This window comes from Xyrauchen texanus, chromosome 38 (assembly GCF_025860055.1).
Source record: "Xyrauchen texanus isolate HMW12.3.18 chromosome 38, RBS_HiC_50CHRs, whole genome shotgun sequence".
NCBI lineage: Eukaryota > Metazoa > Chordata > Actinopteri > Cypriniformes > Catostomidae > Xyrauchen > Xyrauchen texanus.
Genome location: NC_068313.1, coordinates 20,967,974 through 20,987,675, shown reverse-complemented (window position 1 = coordinate 20,987,675; position 19,702 = coordinate 20,967,974). Strand labels below are relative to the sequence as shown.

General features: G+C 36.5%; 1 protein-coding gene and 1 pseudogene across 3 annotated transcripts in view; both read left to right on the top strand.

Moving 5' to 3' along the window:
* LOC127632212 (porphobilinogen deaminase-like) overlaps positions 1 to 7,665 on the top strand; it is a 33,663-nt gene extending 25,998 nt beyond the window's left edge. The window contains exons 1-14 of one of the 3 annotated variants that reach the window (XM_052110820.1): positions 275 to 418; positions 1,109 to 1,162; positions 1,917 to 1,989; positions 2,154 to 2,203; positions 2,398 to 2,453; positions 2,620 to 2,697; positions 2,956 to 3,033; positions 3,126 to 3,201; positions 3,343 to 3,456; positions 3,689 to 3,727; positions 5,230 to 5,349; positions 5,470 to 5,523; positions 5,664 to 5,750; positions 6,303 to 7,665. In XM_052110820.1, the coding sequence (XP_051966780.1) occupies positions 395 to 418; positions 1,109 to 1,162; positions 1,917 to 1,989; positions 2,154 to 2,203; positions 2,398 to 2,453; positions 2,620 to 2,697; positions 2,956 to 3,033; positions 3,126 to 3,201; positions 3,343 to 3,456; positions 3,689 to 3,727; positions 5,230 to 5,349; positions 5,470 to 5,523; positions 5,664 to 5,750; positions 6,303 to 6,482 (1,083 nt within the window). In that variant the 5' untranslated portion in view covers positions 275 to 394 and the 3' untranslated portion in view covers positions 6,483 to 7,665. Of the gene's footprint in view, positions 1 to 274; positions 419 to 890; positions 998 to 1,108; positions 1,163 to 1,916; positions 1,990 to 2,153; positions 2,204 to 2,397; positions 2,454 to 2,619; positions 2,698 to 2,955; positions 3,034 to 3,125; positions 3,202 to 3,342; positions 3,457 to 3,688; positions 3,728 to 5,229; positions 5,350 to 5,469; positions 5,524 to 5,663; positions 5,751 to 6,302 lie in introns of those variants that run through there. The other 2 variants (XM_052110818.1, XM_052110819.1) reach the window with 2 other exon arrangements.
* Positions 7,666 to 13,103: 5,438 nt separating this feature from the next.
* On the top strand, positions 13,104 to 19,302 carry LOC127631673 (ATP-binding cassette sub-family G member 4-like; annotated as a pseudogene).
* The last annotated feature ends 400 nt before the right edge of the window (positions 19,303 to 19,702 follow it).

The window sequence follows — 19,702 nt, the reverse complement described above, 5'->3', positions numbered from 1 at the left end:
GAGAAACTTGCCACTGCTTCCACCAGGAGGACTACATGTCTTTTCAAAATAAAAGTCACTGGTCGGTGAGGAATTAACATTTATGACGATTAAACATACTTAACGGTTATATTTAAATAAAAAATTAAAAAGAATTTTTTTTGTACCATATTTTAATGTGTGTATGCCTTGATCTAAAATGTAATTTTATATTCGTCGCCCCATATTGTTCTATGACCTTTATTTTGAAAATTTACTTTTCGCTCGTTTCCGGCGGCCATACTCAAGTCTGTTATCTGCTACAGTTGGGAATTACATTTGTCCCACTTTAAAAATGTTCTCCCCAATAATCATGAATGAAATTTTACTAATATTTCAAAAAGACAATAACTAAATAACTGTAAACTCTAAGAGAATGTCTGGAGAAACAGTTCTTCAGGTATGCTTTAATTCATTCATCGTTCAAATTTGGATAAAAGTGCTTTTGAGAGAACATAATCATATATTTTTGTTTATTATGCACATTGTGTTCAAAATGTTTGGAGGTAGGCTCAAACCTAATATATCATATTTATGATATATGATTAGTAGTATGAATTATAACTGACTGACACTTGAACGTGTCTCCAACTTTTGTAATTGTGCACTTCAGTTAGTATGAGATAATCACATTTGCAATTGATGTTTTTGGTTTAGAAATGCTGTTTAACATTGTGATTACATATATATCTACTTTTGTAGTAGAGTAAAACTATTCAGTACCAGCATAGTTGTTGTCTAATATTCAAAAAATCTCTAAACGAATGGTGTTTTTTACTCCTCCCTTATTTGTAACGGATACAGAGAATAGGCATTATTGTCTTATCTACTGAAGTCAGGATACAGGGGCGTACTGCCTTCTGCATCAGGCAGTCCAGCTGCATGTTCAGTGTACATTACTTTCTCTTACTGCAAGCAGCTAAAGACTTCAGCTCAGTTATATACAACTATGGCAGATGGACCTTATAAATATATTAGGGTCAGAACAAATTCAAAATTAAGACATTTCTGTGTGCTCTTTGTTTTAGGGATTCTCAATTAAATGTTCAGCATTGAGGTACAGACCTTAAACTTGTTTCTTGTTTCACAGGACTATGATGGCAAAGTCAGCAGAGTCATCCGTGTTGGCACTAGAAAAAGTCAGGTAAATGATCATATTTACATTTATTGTACATAAAATAAGTTCCTGTTATAGTAAACTACTAATTTCAACAATCCAAGAAACAAAATCATTTTTGACATATCACATTGCCTGTGACACAAACAAATGGTGATCTAAGATATTTACAGAACATTATTAATTTTCACCTTTTAAATTTTGAGACATTAAAAAGTTTATCCCCATTAGTAGTTCTTTACGACAGTTTATCACTGGAATCATCCTTGTTTATGAGTCTGTTTTAATTAAGTTAATTAAAAAAGTGCTACTGTTTTTTTCATGAAGTAGGGATATTATATTAATGTTTTGTAAAATAAATACATTTGTACTTGTTATTTCTTTTACATATAATGTGTGGTATGAGCCTCTCTTTGTCTCTCATATTGTCATTTAGTGGTTAAATCTCATGAAGAAATGTCTAGTCAAAATATTGTTTCTTTTATTGTCTTTTGATATTGGGGTTCAAATATGACCTTGGCATTCCTTGACAGTTTTTGTGAAATTACCCTAGTAGCACTTATATTATAAAGATAAATGTAGGTCTTGTTAAGTTTTTTTGAAAGTTTGATTGGGTGTGTCAGTTTAGATAGGTTTGATAAGGTCTCTGTCTTTTTAAGGGTGGCTACAAAAGTTGCAAAGGCACTGGTTATAGACATCAAGCAGAAAATGAACCTTATAGGATGTGCATATTTGGTCTGAAATGTGATATTGTTGAACTTTTTTGTTACTTCTATTACAGCTGGCTCGCATTCAGACAGACAGTGTTGTAAAGAAACTCAAGGAGTTACACCCTGATACACATTTTGAAATAGGTAAGACATTATTTCCCAATGTGTAAAACGCCTAATTTAGCATTTTGCTTGATGCTTAATTTGCAAACAGTGCAAGTTTACAAAGTGTTAAACTATCATTTTTACTGTATATCCAGCCTTATTCTGATTTCTACTCCAAACTATTTTTTTTTATTTTGTTTCAGTGGCTATGTCAACAATGGGAGATAAAATACTTGACACAGCTTTATCTAAAGTAAGTCCTAATTGAAAGCCCAGATAAATAAATATTTACAGTTATTTCTCATCACTAATTTCTGGTAGTTTTAACAAAGCAATGTTATTGTTATAATTAATTAGTATTGTTAATGTCAATGTATGTAAAGTGTTTGCTGCAACAAAAAGCGTTCAACAACATATAGCAAGTGTTGTTATACCTGTGTGTTAAAGATTGGCGAAAAAAGCCTTTTCACAAAGGAATTGGAGAATGCTTTGGAAAAAAATGAGTAAGTCAATCCTTCATTGCCTTCTTTTCAGCACATCACCACGACACAGATTTTTACTTTGGTCTTTTGGTGCATTTGAAGTAACAGATGTTTTGGCTTCAACGCTGGTGCTTGGATGTTTCATTGTGAATAATGCTGTTGTAATACTGTATTTGTGTCTCTACAGGGTAGACCTGGTCGTGCACTCTTTGAAAGACTTGCCTACTGCTCTTCCTATGGGTTTCACTATAGGAGCTGTGCTGAAGTAAGTAAAAGGACAATAGGTTCCCTGTGTTCTGAAATATAGGGATGAAGACAGGCTCCCTCCACATCTAAAGAGCCTTTTATCTTAAAAGTAAATTACATATGGTCCACAAGTAAACTAAATCTTATACTTTGCAGTGATTCATTAACCATCATTAAAGCTTATTTATTGATGCACACTGGATTGCTAATTTATTTGGAAGTATTTTTTGAAAAAGAAGAATTCACTGGGATAATAACATCTTTGTTCTCTCCAAAGACGAGAAAACCCCCATGATGCTGTTGTCTTGCACCCCAAAAATAAAGGCACATGTCTAGATTCCCTCCCGAACAAGAGGTAAAAGCAGTGGTTAATGCACAAATTGTATATGTCATGTCATACAGTATATGAATCTTTTTAATAATTGCTTTTTCATTTTTTATTTACAGTGTTATAGGTACCAGTTCTCTTCGTCGGGCTGCACAGCTGAAAAAAAGGTTTCCACACCTGGAGTTTAAAGACATTGTATCTTTTAATGCACAATTTTAAAAATCTGAGTATTTGCCCCGACTGTGCATTGTCATTAAATGCTAATAACAAGCTATTTTCAGTGTTTCCTTTTTTCTTTTTCTTTTTTGAGAGTGTTCCTTTACAATGACATCTCAGAGAGGTAATCTCAACACCCGTCTAAAGAAGCTGGATGAAAAGGAAGACTTTTCCGCCATCATCTTGGCAGCAGCAGGTCTTAAGAGAATGGGCTGGGAAAACCGCATTAGCCAGGTGGTTAATGAGTAAATCACTTAAGATTATTGCATTATTTGATTAATTAGTGAGACATATAATAGCATTCAATGACATACACTAATATATTCAGGACCCTTTTAACCAGCTGTGTTTAATCACACCTGGGCTGCATTTCCAACCTACTTATGATGCTTATGGTTTACGATGCTTTTGGGAAATGCTACCCAGGTCTTTTCTTGCATATAATCTCTTTATCTCCTTGTTTCAGATCCTCGACCCTGAGGACTGTATGTATGCAGTCGGACAGGTGGGTAGCATTCAGTAGTAAATATTTGATACATTTCCAAATACAGTATCAGGCATTAATTAATTGAGCTGGCCTGCTCATCTCAGTATTTTAATTTTTTATTTTTATATTTATATATACAGTGTATACTGTACAGTATATATGTATATATATGTGTGTGTGTGTGTGTATATATATATATATATATATATATATATATATATATATATATATATATATATATAAATATATTGATATATACTGTATATGGATATACAGTTGTAGTCAGATGTTTACATACACTTAGGTTGAAGTCATTAAAACTATTTTTTAACAACTCCAAAGATTTCATATTAGCAAACTATAATTTTGGCAAGTCGTTTAGGACATCTACTTTGTGCAGGAAACAAGTCATTTTTCTAACAATTGTTTACAGACAGATTGTTTCACTTTTAAATTTGTGTTGATTATTTCAATTCCAGTGGGTCCGAAGTTTACATAGTCTAAGATAATTGTGCCTTTAAGCAGCTTGGAAATACCTGTTGTACCTGTTGATGTATTTTAAAGCCTACCTTCAAATTACGTGCCTCTTTGATTGGCATCATTGGGAAATCAAAATAAATCAGCAAAGACCTCAGGAAAAAAAATTGTGGACCTCCACAAATCTGGTTCATCCTTGAGAGCAATTTCCAAATGCCTGAAGGTACCACGTTCATCTGTACAAACAATAGTATGCAAGTATAAACATAATGGGACCACGCAGCCATCATACCATTCAGGAAGTAGACGTATTCTGTCATCTAGAGATGAAAGTAATTTGGTGTGAAAAGTGCAAATCAATCCCAGAACAACATTAAAGGACCTTGTGAAGATGCTGGAGGAAACAGGTAGACAAGTATCTATATCCACAGTAAACGAGTCCTATATCGACATAAACTGTAAGGCTGCTCAGCAAAAAAGAAGCCACTTCTCCAAAACCGCCATAAAAAAAGCCAGACTAAATGTCCTCTGGTCTAATAAAAATGTATCTGTTTGGCAATAATGACCCTCATCATGTTTGGAGGAAAAAGGGTGAGGCTTGCAAGCCAAAGAACACCATCCCAACTGTGAAGCATGGGGGTGGCAGCATCATGTTGTGGGGGTGCTTTGCTACAGGAAGGACTGGTGCACTTTACAAAATAGATGGCATCATGAGGAAGGAAAATGATGTCAGACATCAGCCAGGAAGTTAAAGCTCAGTCACAAATGGGCCTTTCAAATGGACAATGACCCCAAGCATAACAAGTTGTGGCAAAATGGCTTAAGGACAACAAATTTTGTGTGATGCTTCCAAGACTATCAGAATTCATTTTCGCAATTTCGATAAAACTTAATCTGTGTTAGCCAACTATGTAATGTTACCTGGGTGACAAGCTAAAAATCTGGCTGTTCAGTTTGCATTCTTTAGTATCTATAAACAACAATAACAGTTCAGTTGCTGTAGTAAAAGAGGCTTGCAGACTACTCTTACTATGTTGTTAAAGGGAGCACTGGCTGTTGAGGTGAGAGCTCGGGACCAAGACATCCTGGAGATGGTTTCTATATTGAATGACTCGGACACTGTGCTGAGCTGCATCGCAGAAAGAGCATTTCTCAAACATCTGGTAAGCGTCCTGTACTGTTAAACCCCTCACTCCAATTTCCTACTCTATATGCTTAACTCTATACTGGTGTGTAAATGCAGACATCTCACACATTTGTTTTTTGGTTTGGTTTTTTAATAGGAAGGGGGGTGCAGTGTTCCAGTTGCTGTTAACAGTGAAGTTAAGAATTCACAGGTGGAGAGGAGCTTCATGCAAGTCTAACTGTCTACCCAACTGTTTTTACAGAAAATTATTATACCTGAATGACAGAAGTGTGTAGTAGAGTATGTGAAGATTATTTTTGTATTTAATGTGTGAAACTTTTCTTTTTGCAGCTCTACCTGTCTGGAGCGGTCTATAGTCTTGATGGCTCAGATAGTCTGAAGGAGACCATGGAGACAAGCATCAGCTTAGACAATCAGGTTGTTACTCCCAAAATATGATCAGTTAACAATTTTAAAGTGGAAAAACATTTTGTCAGCAGGTCAGCTATTCAAAGGGTTGAAGTACTATGCTCATGTTATTTTACAAACTAAATAGTTTTATTTGCCTATTCACTAGAATGGACAGTGGCCCTAAAAATGATTTGGACACTTTTGGACACTGAAGTCATACTTAAAAATGTCTAATTGCAATTGCATCAGATGCAAACTATCAAATCAAGTAGCATCTGCAAACAAATTATGCTAGAGCATTTCTCAGAACTAAATTCACTTTTCTGAGGCATTTTTGCAATGACTTCAAACCAACTTGTTTCAACTTAATTTTTTTTTAATGTATGAAGTCAGTTCCCCTTAACAACAAACTTCTCTTTTTTACATTTTTGTGCTACATTTCTTTAAAATAAATGCCATTAGGTTGTTATTTGGTGATGCAATGCATAGACATTCTGTAGGTATAATTTCCAAAATCAGAATTGAAAATTTAAATTTGAAACTTTGAAATTTTAGCATGTGTGATCTCATTATTCCCAGACTGAGGAGCAAGAAATGGTTGATGAGAAGGTCCAGCGAGTGGGCATCACCGCTTTAAAGGTGTCAGGAGAAGCTCAGGATGCTGCATTGAAGTTAGGATTGGACCTCGGAAGTCTGCTGCTCAGCAAAGGGGCCAAAGAGATACTGACTGTAGCCAGACAGCTTAATGATGCTCGATAGTTATATGATTGTCTTGTAATCATAGCTGGAGACCAACCACCCCGTTCCAGACACTCGAGCTCTTTTCTCCTTATAACATCCCATATGAAAGTTTTTATGAGCACTCCATGTATTTACTCCAAGTACAGTATTTAACTTTTTATTTTGTGTTGTAATTAAGATGGCAAAATAGCATTATTGCAGTCTTTGCTTACTAAAACACAGAATTGCAGTAATAATGCCTAAATAATGACTATAATGTAAATCTGTATAATTTTCTTTATACATTAGAGAGATGTATTATGGAATACAGCTGCATTACAGAGATAAATATATTTTTCCTCAGATTAAGTCATGAACTCAAAATCATGGTGTGTTGTATCGGAGCACATTGAATTACACTGGGATGCAAATATTTGAATGCTTGAATGTCTTCTCCAATTTACATTTTATGTTATCCATTTGCTGACTGTGGTTAGATGTATATGTGAATTTAATAACCTGTATCCCACTACAAACCTTTTTGGGTGTGTATTAGTTTGGAAATGTTTTAACCAATCATATTTGGCATGTTTTATGCCTTTGTTTAGTGTTGTCATTGAGCTATTTAAATCAGTTGTCAGATCTACATTTTTCAACGCTTGAAAATCAAGATTTTCTTGTATATGCAGCTCTTGGTCTGATGGAGCTGTGAATTGTATGGAGTGTCTCATACGTGCCTTTATGCAATGCATCATTCTGTTTCAGTCATTGCTTTCTCTATTTGATTTAATGCTTTTTTTTTTTTATCAAACTTCCTCTTGTGCCTACAGATGAAGTATGTTGAAACTAAGCCAGTATTAATTTGCTGTAATATTCTATAACACTGATTTTTAGTTTACAGTTTATAGACATATTTTAATTGATGCCAAGCTGATTCCAAGTGAACATGCCTCATCACATTTTTAGAATATACTTGAATTGTTATATTCCCAAAATGACTGTACTTTTAGATTCCTTTTAGACTAGTTTAATGGCAATTTCAGATTCATGGGTGTTTCACTGTTAAACTGATCTAAAAGGATTGATATTGTTTGTCATTCATTTTGGGAGGTAACACCTACACTTGTATGTACATCAAATTTGTAAGTAGCCTATAGTGATTTTAAGAGCAGTTTTTTTCTTCTTTCAGTTGTACTGATTGTATTTGCGAAGACCAAATAAATCTGGCAACAGAGATGTGATCATGTGGTGGTGTCTCAGAAATGTTTGGTAATATAACTTGGCTTTGTCAGACTGGGTATATGGGACTCGTTTAAAGGGGTAAAACTATTTTTTTTTTTGTGTGATCTTGGATTTACACGTAAAAATACTCAAAACATAATTCAAACTCAATAATGTTTAGTTACAGATGTCATTGTAGAAATTCTCTATTTACAGACAGCCATGATTCATTTTATCCATGAGTGTAAGAGTCCAATAAAAGGATGGTTACTGATATTAAAGGGATAGATCACCCAAAAATGATAATTTACTCATCATTTGCTCACCCTCATGCCATAACAGATGTGTTTGACTTTCTTCTGCAGAACACAAACAAAGATTTTTAGAAGAATATTTCAGCTCTGTAGGTCCATACAATGCAATTGAATGGGTGTCAAAATTTTGACGCTACAATAAGCACATACATGCATCAGAAACGTAATCCCTATGACTCCAGTGTTTTTAATCCATAACTTCAGAAGTGATATGATAGGTGCGGATGATAAATATTTAAGTCATTTTTTGCTAGAAATTCTTCTGTCTGACCAGTAGGGGGGCGATATGCATGTAACCAAGAAGAGTGTAAAAGTGATCTGTCTCACCCACGCACATCATATCGCTTCTGAAGACATTGATTTAACCACTGGAGTCTTATTGATTACTTTTACATTGACTTATGTGATTTTTGGATCTTCAACATTTTGCCACCCATTCACTTGCATTGAATGGACCAAAAGAGCTGAGATATTCTTCTAAAAATCTTCATTTGAGTTAATCAGAAAAGTCATACACATCTGGGACGGCATATGATAATGGTAAATGATGAGAGAGTTTACAGTTTTGGTTGAGATATTCCTTTAAGTGAGTAATATTCGACTGGTCATGTGATTTTAACATGGCAGCCCCCATGAGGTGACCCTCTCCATGTAGAACAAAGCAGCTTTTATTAGGTTACTCTTCATCTCATGCGAGTTCTTATGATTTAACACTTATATTTCAAAACTACAATACTGTACATTTCTTTAGACGTAAAACTTTTTAAATATTGAAAAAATTGCTGAGTGCACCTTTAAGGTTAATTATCTGACTGCCAGAAAAGTAGAATGCTTTACAAAATTTATATAGAAGTGGTCTTGGACACTCGACAGTATGGTGTCCCACAAGGTGTCACTATTTCCTACATTTTTTGGAATTTGGTGTTCAGAATTTGTTCTTCATCTTGAAAACTGTATTTTTTATTTTATTATAACGGGATATTTACAGTGTAAGAATTCAGGACCAAAAATTTGCTGTTTGAAAATATATATTTATCAAATTGTGCCATACATTTTTTTTTTCAATTTGGTTACATATGAAAGTCCAGGATTGGAGTTTAAAAAATTCAAATTCAAACCTATTTAAAATACAACGTAATAGTAAATGTGGCAAAATCACACTTATAATTCAATTAAAAAGTCTATCATTCAAATTACACAATTCTAATTGTTTTGTCGTATTTCTGGCTCCATATTGTTGGGGCTGTAAATTAAATACAATATCTTGAGACATTAATTTAATAATATCTGTCTCTTCTCTGGTTAATCAGTTTGGTTAAGACTTAAATCAGACTCTACAGTTCTGTACTACCTGCTTTATTCATTCCCGAGGTACAGACATGCATCTTGCACTCCTGTCCTTATAATTAGGAGTGCACATAATGACGTGCAAACGTAATAGTGATGGACTGCCACAGATGTCAAGCTTAGACTCATCAAGAGGTGTTCTGAAGATTAACTCATTTTATGAGCTTGTGCCTTCTCCTGTCAACTAGTGGCATGTTGCCATCTCGTCTGCTCATTTTCAGAAGAAATTTCATACCACAATGTCCTCAGCAGAGTTCTGTAAAGTTGGAAATATATTCACAGATTCGAACTTCCCGGATCAATAAATCATTAAGCGAAACGTTGTTAAAACACAAACGACGCGTCTTTCCAACTGTAGTAAGATAGACAACGACCTACAACCTAATTTTCATACAAACGAGCCTTCCTCCGAGCTGCACCAATAACATTGTTATCCACATGCAGTCCGCTGTGAGACAAGTGCGCAGGGACCGTCTAAAAAGTGCAAAAGCAATACCACAAAAATATTCAATAACTTCACTCTTACACTCACCTAACGGATTATTAGGAACACCTGTTCAATTTCTCATTAATGCAATTATCTAATCAACCAATCACATGGCAGTTGCTTCAAAGCATTTAGGGATGTGGTCCTGGTCAAGACAATCTCCTGAACTCCAAACTGAATGTCAGAATGGGAAAGAAAGGTGATTTAAGCAATTTTGAGCGTGACATGGTTGTTGGTGCCAGACGGGCCGGTCTGAGTATTTCACAATCTGCTCAGTTACTGGGATTTTCACGCACAACCATTTCTAGGGTTTACAAAGAATGGTGTGAAAAGGGAAAAACATCCAGTATGCGGCAGTCCTGTGGGCTGAAAATGCCTTGTTGATGCTAGAGGTCAGAGGAGAATGGGCCGACTGATTCAAGCTGATAGAAGAGCAACTTTGCCTGAAATAACCACTCGTTACAACCGAGGTATGCAGCAAAGCATTTGTGAAGCCACAACACGCACAACCTTGAGGCGGATGGGCTACAACAGCAGAAGACCCCACCGAGTACCACTCATCTCCACTACAAATAGGAAAAAGAGGCTACAATTTGCAAGAGCTCACCAAAATTGGACAGTTGAAGACTGGAAAAATGTTGCCTGGTCTGATGAGTCTCGATTTCTGTTGAGACATTCAGATGGTAGAGTCAGAATTTGGCGTAAACATAATGAGAACATGGATCCATCATGCCTTGTTACCACTGTGCAGGCTGGTGGTGGTGGTGTAATGGTGTGGGGGATGTTTTCTTGGCACACTTTAGGCCCCTTAGTGCCAATTGGGCATTGTTTAAATGCCACAGCCTACCTGAGCATTGTTTCTGACCATGTCCATCCCTTTATGGCCACCATGTACCCATCCTCTGATGGCTACTTCCAGCAGGATAATGCACCATGTCACAAAGCTCGAATCATTTCAAATTGGTGTCTTGAACATGACAATGAGTTCACCGTACTAAAATGGCCCCCACAGTCACCAGATCTCAACCCAATAGAGCATCTTTGGGATGTGGTGGAACGGGAGCTTCGTGCCCTGGATGTGCATCCCACAAATCTCCATCATCTGCAAGATGCTATCCTATCAATATGGGCCAACATTTCTAAAGAATGCTTTCAGCACCTTGTTGAATCAATGCCACGTAGAATTAAGGCAGTTCTGAAGGCGAAAGGGGGTCAAACACAGTATTAGTATGGTGTTCCTAATAATCCTTTATGTGAGTGTATACATTGTAGTGTCACCAATATCACTTCACACGTCAGTGGTCTCCTGTTGGTTATGCTACAACACTTAGTTGGTGGAGGAGGAATTTGCATAATTATGGGCAATTTTTATTGGGAAACACATTCAATAACTTCACTCTTATGCAGGGTCTGTCACCAAAATCACTTTACACATCAGTGGTCCCTTGTTGGCTTCCAACTTTACAGAAAACCTCAGCAGTCTAATGCCCATAATCTGATAATATGAGTGTTATTTCAGCCACAACTGAAATAATATATTGTGTTAGAATTCTGTGGTGGATTTTCTTTTTTAAAAGTTTATGAAATAAGATTGCCGACTGTTTTAAGGCTCATTTCATGGCAAACATTTTATCTATCCTAAATATTCACAATTAAATTTTATCTTCTTTGTATCTTGGCAAAATTACAACTTTATTGGAAATTACGCTCAATAAAAAATATGATTGGCTACTCACAAGGGAAAGGCTACTTGATGAAATATGACACAATTGATGTTTGAAGGAAACAGAGATGTACTTCACTGACACTTCTGTCAACCTGGTTATCAAGTAGGCCTACACAACTTTTGAAAAATATATTTTAGCCTATTTCTAAGATTTATGCGTTTAACTTTCATAAGAAAATTCCATGTAATTGATTGTGTAATGTTTAGCTAAATTAATTAAACAAAAATTTTAATTATTTTTTTATTTTTATTTCTTTTTTTAATTGAAATGCCTAAATCTTAAAATTAATTACTGAGGATTTTTTTTTGTTTTTTGGTGTGGTTTTATATAAATGGTACGAAATGTTTTACACAAACTGGATAAATAAGAGAGGAGGAGGTGTGGCTCTCTATATAGATAAAAATATACATTGTAGGATTGTGGACAATATGTGTTTAGTGGTGGATGATCTACTTGAATGTGTGACTGTAGAATTGGTACTTCCAAAAAATAGAAATATTATTGTAAGCTGCATTTATAGGAGGCCGGGGCCCGACTTGACAATATTCAGGGAATGGATTGCAAAAATATTTACTAATAATAACAAAAAACATATTATATGTGAGGATTTTAATATTAATTTGTTAAACCCCCATATACACAAAAGTACAGATGAGTTTCTTGATACCATGTTTTCGTTGGGCCACTCATCACCAGACCCACCAGAATAACATCACATAGTGCCACACTGATAGATAACATATTCTGTAATATATTGGACAATAATATAACAGGTGGTTTGTTAGTGAATGATGTCAGTGATCACTTACCAGTGTTCATGGTATACGATCTTAACTGTAAATTATCTAAAACTGTACAAAGTGAATATTATCGTAGAGTCATAAATGACCAATTAATTATAGCACTGAAAAATGAGTTGGCAAGCCAAAACTGGGAATCTATTTATCAATTGTCCGATGTAAATGCAGCATTTAATACTTTTCTTGATATTTTTATTACATATCACCACTAAACACAGGATTTATTAAACAGGATCATTTAAATGTAAACATACTTGAGGCGCCATTTGCTGTTCCTTAGAAGCCACACTGGTGGAACCCTCTTGGCATCCTGTGGAGCCTCAAAATATTCAAGAAACTGGTGCCTCAAATTCCCTTATGATTGGTATACTGAATAAGACATTGACAGCCTTTAAAGTTCTTGCAGGAACTAAGAGCAAGTGTTTTAGAGCAGTGGTTCCCAACCTGGGGGTCGCGACCCCCACTAAGGGTCGCCAGAGCTTCACTGAGGTGTCGCCAAGCTCTCTCCATTTTGAGGGTCACAAGAAGAAAATAATTGAATGTGTGAAAAAGTTAAAATCAAATAGGGTCGTTTTTGAGTATTTTTATAATATTTACTTGTTTATCATATATATATGAAAAGACTATGTATAAAGTATAGTCTGTTTCTTTAAAGAGTGCATCTCGCTAGGGTAGGTGAGTACGCAGTTTTTTTTTAAAGATGCTGCAAAATTGCTTGTTCTATGTACAGAACTGAGCTAGCTAGCCAAACGAAAGCAACGACTATGGCAAAGTGTCAGGAAGAAGAGGAAAACATAAGTTGTAAAAAGAAAACAAGGATTTCTTTGGTTTTATTTTTTTATTATTGTTTATTTTGATTTATTTGAATTTAATTTGGTTTCAATAGCTGTGTCTCGTTTGGAAGGCAGCATGTTAGGTAGGACGCGTACTTTGAAGGCTGCAGTATACCGAGTGTCCTCCTTTAAACTAGTCTCGTTTAAATGAGACGGCCTTCGAAGGACAAATGGAAACAGAACTCATCATGGTTGCTATGACATCACACCACTATTTAATCAGAGTGAGCGCTTTGAGTGAGAAGGGAACAAAGTCCCTATAGAAGGGAATGTATGAGGTACATTTTAGGAGAGTTATAATGATGTAAAGAGAAAAGAAAATAGATTTTACAGGTGTCTAATACTTTATTTTAATTATATATTAATATAATTATACATATTATATACTCTGCACCCATCTACTGAGGTACTTCAACTTGGTAATTAACATTACTTGAGTTGAACATGATATTTACGGGCAAATTGGCATCATTTGTTTTAGACATTTCCATGAAGCAAAGAATTGTGGGTTGTAAGTGCCCACGAAGGATGCACCTCATGCATCCTCCGAATTCCCATGAAAGAAGGTCGCATTTGAAGGCTGCATTCAAAGTGTCCTACTCGCTTTCTGAAACAAGACAGCGTCGAGGACGTATGCGGCCGACAAATGCAACCTCCGGAGGACACAGCCTTCCAAACGAGACACAGATCTTGAGGCAATGGACAAGGTGCAAATTGAGTGTGGTGAAAGACTAATAAATGAAACATGAATGAATAGACTGGGCGTGTGATTGAGTACTCAGTTGTACTGTACTCTTTCAGTATCACCTCTGATATATTCATTCATGTTTTCATGCTACGTTTGAGAGCAAGCATTGTGCCACTCTGTTTGAATGTGCAGCTGCCATGATCTGCAACACAAAGCATTATAAAGCATCAAAACAATATTTATTGTTTGGATTTCGTAATAAAATTGACATAATTTGATGGCTGAGACTATAATCGAGTTTCTCCAAAACACTTCTTCTGGTTAAAATAATGGAGCATGTCACATTTGTGGATATGTAGTTACTGGGAAAAACAAATAATATACTGAGGCTACATGCAATTTGCACAATCCTCCGCAGTCGACCTTTATCCCTCTCGGAGGCTTGATTAGCCTGATAAGGGCCCCGCCCTGCCACGCCACACTTTGGTATGGCAGAGAAGACATATCCTGGGACAGTTTGTAGTAATATGGAGGACAGCCTGTACAATGGAGGAACACAAGAAGCTCCACTGCTAACCCATCTGAAGAAGGTGGATAACCACATCACATAGCCACAGTGCTTCTCTCATCTTCCCAAGCGCACTGCTGTGAGCCTGGAGTTCTAGGCTCTAGATTAGGGAAGGACAATGGTGGAAGAAACAAAGTCAGAAAGTCATATATGCACGATATTTTGATCAATGAAACAACAAATAATGTGCAAATTATCAAATTTCTCTTTGTTCCTAAATACTGCATGACTTGTACCTATGATCCATCTTTAATTTAAATGAGACCTTGGGGATTGTTCTCTTTACTCCCAAATTACTTCTTATTGTAAAACACTGTCATCATAAGACATTATTTACAATACAGCTTTACAATACATTTCCTGAAAACAATATACTAGTGTAAAATATTTTATTTAGATAAATGTCACAAAAAATAAATATTCTAAATATTAATTCATTATATATTAAAATAATCTTAGTCATGAGGTACAAGATCTGACCCATTGATAGCTGTTGGTTCCTTACTCTTTGTGAGTTTTTGGTGAAATAATGTTAGTTTGAACATTTGTTGTTGCAGTGGGAAAAAGCCAAGGAGTTTAAATTTGATGATTTCACATCTGAGGCTAGCAGCAGAGAGTACAAAACCTCCCCTGCAGAACCAGTTGATGACATCATCTTAGTGATTAATTCATAAATGTAATGATATTTGTGCCATTGTATTCCCCTCATAAGAAACTTTGTTAGTGAGTTCTACCATTTAATATGCCTGCACTAAAATAAAGAAATACAGGATGGAATAATTCCTAATTTTTCAAGAGTTGGTTCGCCCCCAAAAATACAAATTCTGTCAGCATTTACTCATCCTCATATTGTTTTGAAAACCATATGTCTTTCTTTCTTTCATGGACCACAAAAGAAGATGTTATGCAGGATTTAAGAGATTTGCAGCCTCAATCGCCATTCACTTTATTTGAATACAGTCTGTCTTTTTGGTCCAAAGAAGAAAGTCAGATATACTGATGTGGAACAATATTTGGTGGTAAGTAAATGATGACAGAATTTAACAGAACTTATGATGAATGTGATATGCACTTGTGACACTTTTGAGTGTGGCCTAAAGTAACAGCGCCACTAATGATGATAATATGGCCGTCATCAAAATGTTGCACTAAAAGTTCAGAGGAAGTGTATGGGAATAAAATCCAAAAGCAAAGGATCTGAACTAGCAGTATCATCCCTGTGACATAACTGTGAGAACAGAACAATAGGTCTTGGGCTCATAGGCTGTTAATTAGGGTCCTTGGGATCATTGATATAGGCCAGTCTTTGGGGATTGGACATTTGGGATTGTATTCTTTTCTTTCAATGACTCCTCAGAATGTCTCTCTCTCTCTTTTTTTTTTAAATGAGACCTTTTGGTCTTCTACTGTAGTTGAAAGCCATCTGCTGAATGGACTCATAGAAAGGTCAATAAGCAGACTTGAGCAGAGTGGTTTAATTAGCCACTGTACTTAAAAGGTTTTTGGAGCCTAATTCTCTCATCACCTTTGTCATTCTCTTTCTCACATTTCTTAGCTTTGGAGAAAATATGTAGTACAGTCATGGGTTCATGATTATACCATACATCTCATTTGAAGGGATTAAATGGTAGTGGAACATGTGCTTCAAGTGAGAACAGTATGATGCCAAGCATATATTTTGCGACTTTGCAGGCTACAAAGCCTTGATGTTCCGGTACCCTGAAGTGAAATCAACCCCATCAGACATTTTTGCATCAGTTCAAATGTATTTAAATTTTCCTGTAGTGCTACTGATAGCATGTTGCGAGTGCAGCCTCAGAGACATGAGTTCTGGTCCCATGGAAACAGGAAATAATCGTGTTCACATGTACACTGATGTGCGTGATTTGCTAATTGCATTTTCATTCTTAAATAAAATTTTTCGCTCACTGTGGAGTTTCATTTTTGGGTGCCCATGTTGTATACATACACATACATATAATGCTTAAGTTCAAACTCTGTTTTGTGTTCAGTCATTGAAGTACTGTCTGGAGAATATGGGGGTTTGAACCCAGTGTTGTTTGATGCTGTCCAGGGTGGCATGTGTGCCCTGCAGAAGAAGAGGAACTGTGTTGACAAAACCACCTTAACCCAGTGCACTGAAAAATGTGTCAAAGTGAGTGTTAACGGTTTCTTAACAGTCTGTTGGTGGATAACATCTGTGACATTTACATGCATAAACTGTGGTCAGGATGTTTGCAGACAAACCTTGTGGTCAGATGCATCTTTTCTGCACAATAAAATACTATTCTTGTCAGAGATAATGTAGCTGTCTATTTAATTCATGTTTAGATGGCAGATGATTTATGCTATAACATTATCTTTTACATTGATTAAATATTTCTAATTCCTACTTGCTCATTTTGCTCAGGACTCAGGACATGTTGAGAGCCATACATTTGCAACAAGCTCTCTGGCCCAGTTCTGTATTCTCTTCAAGAGAACATTACAATATGCAGAGACCAGGTACTTGCTGTTGGATTTATTTAATTAATACATCATACTTTCCTGTTTTACCTCAACATTGGCAACGATGCCAGCAAAGTCTTCAACAACACAGGTTTCCTCTTCTTCTCAATGCTTTTTCACATGTTTGGTGCTCTGTGACTACTGTTCTCACATGTAAGCTAGAGAAGAATATAAGCTGTACTATTTTACAGTAATGTTTTACAGTTACGTACTATAGAATTACAACAACTACAGAAATGTTTAGATACTAACCCTCACCTAACCCGAACCCTAACCTTAACCAATATTAATACATGTAGGTATCTAATACAACTTAGTACTTTCTTGGGTAAGTACACTGTTAGTATACTGAAAGTAAAACATAATAAATAAATATACTGTAAAATAAAGTGCAACCACTTACACCAGTGGTCGGCAACCTATGGCACGTATGCTACCCCTGGAGTCACGAGTTCAAAACCAGGGGGTGCTGAGTGACTCCAGCCAGGTCTCCTAAGCAACCAAATTGTGCTGGTTGCGAGGGAGGGTAGAGTCACATGGGGTAACCTCCTCGTGGTTGCAATTAGGGGTTCTCGTTCTCAATGGGGGACGTGCTAGGTTGTGCGTGGATCGTGGAGTGTAGCATGAGCCTCCACATGCTGTGAGTCTCCGTGGTGTCATGCACAGTGACCCACATGGTAAGATGTGTGGATTGAATGTCTCAGAAGCGGAGGCAACTGAGAATTGTCCTCCACCACCCGGATTGAGGTGAGTAATCGTGCTACCACGAGGACCTATTATGTAGTGGGAATTGGGCATTCCAAATTGGGAGAAAAGATAAAAATAAAAAAATGTGATGAGACAGCAGTATACCCAACAGACTCGTGTAGCGCACACAAGCTATTCACGTATCACGAGCCGGCAGAGCTTCACTTTCGGTTAATTGTGCGAGTAAACGTGCCCGCTTTGCTTCGGTCAGGCTGTGCAGATGACAGTCTACATTCCATGTTTCTTTTGTTTCTTTTTGCTTTGAGAACAACACGTGATGTAAAAAGGAAAACACCACTATTAATCAGGGTTGGGGAGTAATGGGAATATGTATTTAAAATACAAAATATAAGTAACTGTATTCCACTACAGTTACAATTTAAATAATTGGTATTTAGAATAAAGTTACATTCAAAAAGTAACATTGCCTCTTTCGCTACGTAGGGCAAGCCACGAATGCTGAATGCATGAAGCATCCAACCTCCAGTGCGAAAAAACTACTCACACTACTAACACAACATATTGCTGTAGAATAGTGCAGAAGTATGCGAATTGGGATGCAGCTATATGGATATGTTTAGCCATGTCACACAATTTCACAATCAAAACAAGTCATGTTCTACATTCAGGGAAAGTGAAAGTGTTTTTTGGTATTGTCTTGCTTTCAGTTCCCCTGGAAATGGCTGTATTTCTGAGAGAACATCTAAATGGCTGACATTTCATTCTAGGTGGGTTCCTGCTTAAGCCTTAGTGACTTCATTTATATGAGTCTCATATGAGTTGAAGCAGTGTGAGACAGCATCAGAAAGTTATATAAAGAAACTAGACAAAGGTAAAAAGGGACTCTAAATTTGACGGATCAGTCATGGGTTTCTCCACTCTTCCTCAGGTCATTTGTCCCATCATGTACTGCAGTATTGTGTACTGGATGACTGAGCAGCCTCCAGAGGCAAGCTGCTACTTGCTCTTTTTGGCCATGTCCATCTGCACAGCTTTAGTGGCCCAGTCTCTTGGGCTTCTAGTCGGTGCTGCCTCCACATTCCTTCAGGTACATGCATTATTATCCCACTTAGGAACTTTTGAGGTTTCTGGCTCTTGCTAATGGGGTTGCTTTTAAAGGTCATTTGGTATTCCTTCCCCTTTTCATATCTTGCCCTGAAATATTTCATGTATATTGTGTATCTTCTTCACAGGTGGCCACTCTCGTTGGTCCAGTCACAGCTATTCCAGTCCTACTGTTCTCAGGATTCTTTGTGAACTTTGACACCATTCCAGACTATATGCAATGTGGTTCTTATGTGTCATATGTCCGGTATGCTCTTTAAATCATAAATAGTTGTGTATACTTAAACTATTGGATATCACATTTTCATATTTGGTTGAATGTATTTAGGTATGGGTTTGAGGGTGTGATTTTGTCCACTTATGGCATGAACCGAACAGTGCTGGAATGTCCAGGGAGGGTTTGCAAGTTCCAGAGACCTGAAGAAGTTCTGAAGTTGTTGGATGTAGAAGATGCCAAGCTCTATATGGACTTCATTGCACTGGGGATTTTCTTCCTCATCTTATGAATCATCATATACTTAGTCCTTCAGTACAAAATAAAGTCTGAGCGATAAAATTTATTCAAGACATGACCTTGCAATAACCATGCATGGTCTCCAGTTCCTGTGACCTATTTTCGAACTACACAGTAAACCATTTTCAAAGGTATAATTGTCTGCTCAGGATGTTGAAGCATTTACATGTTTCCATTGATCATGGTATAAATATTTGGGGGTTGTACTTACTTGTTTTGATTATTGTGGGGCATAGTGTAATCTACGCCCTTGCCCACGCATATCGCTTTAGAAAACATGGATTTACCCACTGGAGTTGTATGGATTACTTTAATTCTGCTTTTATGTCCTTTCTGGAGCTTCAAATTGCTGACCACCATTCATTTGCATAGCATGGGAGACTTCTGTCTCTGCAGACAAAAATAGGCATTTTTCAGCCTTTTTACAGGATTTGCCTACT